We start from the raw sequence: 2,201 nt of genomic DNA, 5'->3' as shown, positions 1-2,201 counted from the left end.
CCAGGGGAGATGGGAGGCGAGCCGGCCAGGGCTGGAGTGGCCGCTGGCCGGGACCCTGGGCCACCCACTGCCCTGTGCGCCCGTCCCGCTATGCGGGGAGCCGGCTCTGCCTGTGGGCGCTGGCAGCCACGCTGGTGCCGCCCTCCAAGGAGGGCGGGTGCAGCCCAGCCCTGGCCGCTTCCTGGCCTCAGGGACCGCTGCCCCGCGAGGTGCTGCGGGTTACAGGTTTCGGGGACGCTGGAGCCTGCCCTGAGGCCTGCTGCTCTGGGGGGCACGCGCTGGCTCCACGGCGGGGACCCCTTTCCTGGCGCTGCTGGGTCCATGAGTGCAGCAGGCTGGCAGGCACTGCCCCGGGCAGCCTCTCGGGGGCCTCCGCCTGCTAGCGCCTCCTGCTGCCTCCCCCAAGCTCTTGGGGTGTCTGAGGCTGACACAGAAGAGTTCTGTATTTTCTGGGGAGGCCTGGCGGGGCTGCTCCTCCCCATGTGTGGGGGGGCTGGCGAGGCCTCGGGGCTCAGGAGCAACTGGGGGTCTCACTGCATGTGCCCCCGAGCTGGCCCTGGCTCTGGGGGCTCGACACCGGGCCCCGGGCCCCTGGGGCTGAGGCAGACTGAGCCCTGCTGGCCGCCTCCCCGGGGCTGGGCCAGGGCTGGGCGGCTGAGGGATGGGGACGGGGCCTGGTTGGGCAGAGCCTGCTGTGGGACTGGAGAGCTTTGGGGGCTCAGGCGCCCTGAGGCCCTTGGGGGTTTTGGGCGGGTAGCCATCACCTGGGCTGGGCCCCCCATGCATCGGGTGGTGAAGCTACCCATTGTCCGCTACGGCCTGGACACTGGGGGACACGCGGGACCCCGGGCTGGGTGCTGGGCTTGGGGTCCTGGGAGTGCCAGTTGGGGCAGCAGGCGGCCTGGGCCAGGATGCGGGGAGCGGTCCCCCACCTGCCGGAAGCCTGAGGCAGTGTCCTCACGCTGGCCGCCTGCCCCTGGAGTCCGGCCAGGGCTAGGGCTCGGGCTAGGGCTGTCCCACCCCAAGGCCGTGTCCCCAAGGCCCCGTGGGGAGACAGGCACCTCAGCCGCAGCCCCCCACTTCCACCCCGTGGAGCTCAGGGGGGCGGCGGCTCAGTGCCTGGGCCTGTAGGGGGGGAGGCTAGGGCGGGACAGGCGGCGCGCACCCCAAGGCTGCGTGGTGTCCCAAGGGGCCCAGTCGGAGGGGCCAGCCCCCGACATGACACCAGCGCCCCGGGGTTCGGATGAGCAGAACGTCGGCCTTTCCCTGAGCTGAGGCCTCGGGAGGCCCCGCTGGCCCTGGACACGCTGGCAGTGACCCGGCTGCCGCTGCTCCCCACGGCCCCTGTCCAGCCCTGAATTCTTGCAGCTCTGCACGCCCCCCCCACGGCCCCCCCTTGTGGGCCCACACAGCCGCTGGCCGAGGGACCCCTGTGGGAGGCTCTGAGCTGCGCTGGGTCCCGAGCGGGGCCAACGGCCGCCTGGACACTGCTGTCGCCTCCTCGGCTGCTTCTCGGCGGCCTCGCAGACACGGGGCCCTGGGCCGGGGCCTCCACTGCCCACCCCTTCCTGTGGCCACAGTCCACTGGCCAGCGCCTGCTGCCCACACACGTTTACCTGCCGCGGCCCTGGCCATTTTTTCCTTTAACAGATTTGTTTATTTCTGCACACAACTGGGATACAGATCAGAGGTGCAGGGGTGAGGACTCCCCAGAGACTGTGGGGAGCAGCACAGGCAGATGGACGAAGTACACTGCTGGGGGGCAGCGGGTGGGGCCCTCCCTGGCCGGAGCTCCAACTCGTGCTGCAGCTGTGGTGGCTGCACAGTGCTGCACTTCACCCGCTGGCCACTGGGCAGGGTCCAGGGCCCCTGGCCAGGGGCAGCCCAGGCGCCCGCGGGGGTGGGAGGACCGTGGACCTGCAGCGCAGCCCTCTGCCGCCGCCGCCGGCCCTGACGCGCCCCCTCCTCACCCCCAGGCGAAGGCGTCCGGCTCTCCAGGACCGGCCGGCATGGCGCCCGCGGAGCCGCCCGCGGAGAAGCAGGAGGAGCCGGAGCCGGGGCCGGAGCAGCGGGCCTGGCGCTGCCTGGTGGGCTACCTGTGCTTCTACGGCTTCACGGCCCAGCTGCGGCCCGGGGAGAGCTTCATCACCCCCTACCTGCTGTCCCAGGACAAGAACTTCACGCAGGAGCAGGCACGCGGG

General features: G+C 72.1%; 1 protein-coding gene across 1 annotated transcript in view; it reads left to right on the top strand.

The window, feature by feature from the left end:
* Positions 1-1,799: 1,799 nt before the first annotated feature.
* SLC19A1 (solute carrier family 19 (folate transporter), member 1) overlaps positions 1,800-2,201 on the top strand; it is a 4,833-nt gene continuing 4,431 nt past the window's right edge. Inside the window, exon 1 of the mRNA XM_012731236.1 lies at positions 1,800-2,192. Within this exon, the coding sequence (XP_012586690.1) occupies positions 2,010-2,192 (183 nt within the window). The 5' untranslated portion in view covers positions 1,800-2,009. The remainder of the gene's footprint in view (positions 2,193-2,201) is intronic.

The sequence above is a fragment of the Condylura cristata genome, unplaced genomic scaffold, assembly GCF_000260355.1.
Source record: "Condylura cristata isolate star-nosed mole 26May11 unplaced genomic scaffold, ConCri1.0 scaffold00003, whole genome shotgun sequence".
Taxonomy (NCBI): domain Eukaryota; kingdom Metazoa; phylum Chordata; class Mammalia; order Eulipotyphla; family Talpidae; genus Condylura; species Condylura cristata.
The sequence above is the reverse complement of the archived record's forward strand: the minus strand, read 5'-3'. Positions and strand labels throughout refer to the sequence as shown.